General features: G+C 39.9%; 1 protein-coding gene across 1 annotated transcript; it reads left to right on the forward strand.

Annotated features, from left to right (window-relative positions):
- The first annotated feature begins 906 nt into the window (after window positions 1-906).
- On the forward strand, window positions 907-3,421 carry LOC133866005 (subtilisin-like protease SBT3). The gene has a single exon (XM_062302551.1). The coding sequence runs from the start codon at window positions 939-941 to the stop codon at window positions 3,252-3,254; it is 2,316 nt and encodes a 771-aa protein (XP_062158535.1). The 5' UTR covers window positions 907-938; the 3' UTR covers window positions 3,255-3,421.
- The last annotated feature ends 1,288 nt before the right edge of the window (window positions 3,422-4,709 follow it).

Below are 4,709 nucleotides of genomic sequence, written 5' to 3' on the forward strand. Positions count from 1 at the left end.
GATCAACCACCTTAACACATATATACATCGATCAGATAGGTCTTGATCAATAAACCAAAAAAGAAAAAAATTCACCCGGCCAATTAAGTTGTAAATTTTTTCACTCTCCAATATTGTAGCAAACACGTCTTATATCAACTTCAAATTGACAAATAATAATAATTGCATTCCAGTAGCCCACCAAGCTAGTGTTTTGTCTTTGGGTTGATCAGTTGTCCCAAAGAGTACTACTTCACGGAACTTTTGATTCTCTCCTCTTTTAGTTAAAAGGATTAATATCAAATTGGTAAATCTGTATAATTAATGTTATATATATATATATATATATATATATATAACGCTATTAAAAGTTACACAGGATTTTTTATTTATTTATTTTTATAAAAAAAACACTTCTCACCTTATATATATGTATTATATTTTCCATATATATATATTCTAACAATATACATCAAAACACTTTTTCCATGTATTATATTTTCCAGCGCGTCGCGCCAGCTTCTTGATGTTAATGGCCGTGTTTCTTACACCATCCGCAGCGGTGCTTCATTGGCTTCAAGATTGGACAATTTTAAATTTGAGAGAGCGAATGTGATTTTTACTGTTTCAAGTGTCTTTTGTGCGATTCTCATGAACTGCCAGATAGTTTTATGTTTATGTTCCGGTAGAATAATTACAGTTGATTTTTTCCGTTGTTTACGCAAGGACAAGGGTGCAATATGTCCCATCCATCCCTGTATGGCAATCGAGATATTAACATGGGAAAAAAGGTTAAAGTCAAGAAGATGTACAGGGAGATGGGAAAAAGTTAAACGCCAAGCTCCCCACCACAACACGGGATGCAAATCATAGAGCTCTGAGGTCCCCTACACACAAGTTGGCTCCCCTTATAAAAAGTAGCGCAACTTTGCAACTGTGTTCTAAAACTACGCCAATCCATGGCTTCTCATACTACTCCCTTGTATGTCTGCCTTTTCTTCTTCTCTATCTCCTACCTCCCCTCCACCTTGACAGAGTCGGACAACTATATCGTTCACATGGACTTATCAGCCATGCCTAAAGCATTCTCCAGCCACCATAACTGGTACATGGCCACTCTTGCCTCCGTATTGGAAACTTCTCAACTTAGCTCATCCACCAACACATATACCTCCTTTTCTCCTTCATCTTCTAAACTCATTTATAGTTATAGCCATGTTATAAATGGCTTCACTGCAAGTCTCTCCCCCTCTGAGCATGATGCCCTGAAAAGTTCTCCGGGTTATGTTTCTTCCATCCGGGACTTGCCAGTTAAAGCCGACACAACTCATTCGGCCCAGTTTCTTGGCCTTAACGACAACTCGGGCGCGTGGCCGAACTCAAACTTTGGCCAGGATATCATAATTGGGTTGGTGGATACAGGAATTTGGCCAGAAAGCAAAAGCTTTAATGACAACGGCATGTCCGAAGTTCCGTCAAGATGGAAAGGAGAATGTGACGGTGGCAACCAATTCAACTCTTCTTTGTGCAACAAGAAGCTCGTTGGAGCTCGGTTCTTTAACAAAGGTCTGATTGCCAAAGATCCCAACGCGACAAAAACCATAAGTAATTCCACGCGAGATATAGATGGGCACGGGACGCACACCTCGAGCACAGCTGCTGGAAATTTTGTGGAGGATGCCTCCTACTTTGGTTATGCCCCGGGAACCGCTATAGGCATAGCTCCAAAGGCACGGGTGGCCATGTACAAGGCGCTGTGGGACGAGGGTGGCATGACATCCGATATTATTGCCGCCATTGAGCAAGCAATTCTGGACGGTGTAGATGTCATATCAATATCATTGGGTTTGGATGGAGTCCCTTTGTATGAAGACCCTATTGCCATAGCCACATTTTCAGCGTTAGAGAAGGGTATTTTCGTCTCTACATCAGCAGGAAACGAGGGGCCTTTCATTGGGACCCTACACAACGGCACGCCGTGGGTTCTGACCGTTGCTGCCGGTAACATGGACCGTGACTTTGGCGGAGTCATTACTCTTGGCAATGGAGATTCAGTCCCCGGCCCGTCTCTTTTTCCGGGGAATTCATCTGCCAGCAAAATCCCAATTGTTTTCATGGATGCTTGTGACAATCTGAAGACACTGATTAAAATTGGGAACAAGATTGTTGTTTGCCAAGACAAGAATGGTTCCGTTAGTGACCAAGTTGACAATCTTACGCAAGCAAAAGTGGCCGCTGGAGTCTTCATAACGAATATGACGGACTTGGAGTTCTTAATACAAAGCACGTTTCCATCAATTTTTTTAAACCCAAAAAGTGGAGAAACTGTTGAACGCTACATCAAGACGAACTCCCAGCCAAAAGCAAGCCTGGAGTTTCGAAAGACAATTCTCGGCACCAAGCCAACACCAACTGTCACTAGCTACAGTTCTAGAGGGCCATCTCGGAGCTGCCCATTTGTCTTGAAGCCTGATCTAATGGCTCCTGGAGCATTAGTCTTGGCCGCATGGCCCCCAAAAAGTCCAGCCGCCACGCTACTAGACTCGCAGGTACTATTTAGTAACTTCAATCTGCTGTCTGGCACATCCATGTCATGCCCGCACGCAGCAGGAGTGGCTGCTCTTCTGAAGGCGGCGCACCCTGAATGGAGCCCCGCGGCCATCAGGTCAGCCATGATGACAACGTCGGATACAGTGGACAACACACAAGGCCCCATCAAAGACGTAGGCAATGACAACAAACCGGCTAGTCCTTTCGCCATCGGTGCTGGGCATGTCAACCCCAACAAGGCAATAGATCCCGGTCTAATTTACGACGTGAAGTTAGAAGATTACGTGAATCTTCTATGCGCACTAAATTACTCCATGAAGCAAATTCAAACCATCACCAAGTCGGCTTCATACAACTGTTCCACTTCGTCCTTGGATCTTAACTACCCTTCTTTCATTGCGTTCTTCAATGCGAATGACTCGAATTCTGATTTGAAAACCGTACAAGAATTCCACAGAACAGTGACCAACATTGGAGGGCAGTCAACGTACATCTCAAGCGTCACACCCATGAAGGGGATTCAGGTCCGTGTCACGCCAGACAAATTAGTGTTCAAGGAGAAGAACGAGAATCAAAGTTTCAAGCTGAGCATAGAAGGTCCACGACGACTACAAGAGGGTACAGTTTTCGGTTATCTCAGCTGGTCGGATACTGCCGGTAAACACGTGGTCAGAAGCCCCATTGTGGCCACCGGTATCAGCTCGAATATATTGCCGCAGAGCTGATTTGTCTGCTCAGTAAAAGTTATTTTAGGTTAAGCCAACCGGTTGGTAATTGCGGCCAAACAAAACAAAACAAAGCCCGCTTGTTGATGAAACTTGTAGCAATGCATGCAGCTTGTTGGATAGGGTTTCGTGTGGTTGTTATATATATACTATCACTTTTTTATATATATCGTGAAAATTAATATATCTATGAAACGATTTTCAACACGCTTAACCATATTTAATTTATTAAATATTGTTAATGTTATATTTTGGGGCACAAATGAAGTATATATACATGATGCATGTATATCGATCGAATAGGAAGACAGGCAAATTCAGTACATATATAAAAAGAAAAATAAAATAAATAAAATATGATCTCTTCTCGTCCAATGTAAAGAAATTTCAACAAACAGGTGCCAGAAAAAGGAGAAAAAGATTGAAACCAAACTATAAAAAAGCATATCTATTCTCGTTCAAATGAATCTCACAAAAACCAAAAAACAAACATTAAAATGTAAACCAAACAGAAAGAAAGAGTGACTTAATTAGAATCAGGGGCGGAGGGAGGGGGGGTCGAGGGGGGTCAAATGCCCCCCCTCAGCCCCCAAAATTATTATTTTTCTCCTGTAGAAGTTTTCCTCCGCCCCTTGTTGCCCACCCTCAGTTACTATTTAAGGGGCAAAAATCTTTCATAGCACTGGAAAGACGAAGGAATTGTGTCTGTGTTTCCCTATTTTTTTCACACCATTATTTGTGTAATTGTGTCTGTATTTCAGATTTTCAGAGGGTTAGGGAGTTAGGGCTAGAGGACGAAGGAAGAAGACAACTCAAGTCTCTTACCAAAACGATGCGTCTAACTTAAATGAGAAACGATGCGTTTAACGTCTAACTTAAAGGAGAAGAGAAACGTTGCGTACGTTGGTTAAGTGACAGTCATAAGTTTGACAAAAAAACAAAAAGAGTGACGGTCGTAAGAGACAAAACACATGGTTTTTTTTTTTTTTCTTGACTTTTTTTAATACTTTGATAACTACGAGAAAGAAAAAAAAAACATGAAAATTAAATCATTTAGACATAAAATAATATTTTTTATTTTTAAAAAAAATGATAAATTTTAGATTTTCAAAAAATTTCAGGTATGTAATTAAATTTTACACTGATTTATTTTTAAATAACAAAAATGTATGTAATCTCTTATATTTATATTGCTCAATTAAATTAACTGTTTTTAAATATATAGCTTTTTATTACATATTATAATTGTATGAAATATATAATTGTATTTAGTTCAGATTACGGAGAACAACAATAATTTCATTCAGCTCTAGTCAAATTTTAAATGATGTTGTGTCGAGATTTATTTAGCAAATCTACGAGTAGATTCTTGCTTAAGAACAAAATGTTCTGATTACTATCTTAATGAAAAAGACTAAATCCTAAAAACATATCTATAAAAAGGAATTTGTCAAC

Source organism: Alnus glutinosa, chromosome 4 (assembly GCF_958979055.1).
Source record: "Alnus glutinosa chromosome 4, dhAlnGlut1.1, whole genome shotgun sequence".
Classification (NCBI taxonomy): Eukaryota; Viridiplantae; Streptophyta; class Magnoliopsida; order Fagales; family Betulaceae; genus Alnus; species Alnus glutinosa.

Bases quoted from the DNA above. Each gene is read 5' to 3' on its own strand.
- LOC133866005 (XM_062302551.1), top strand. From the start codon at position 939: ATGGCTTCTCATACTACTCCCTTGTATGTCTGCCTTTTCTTCTTCTCT.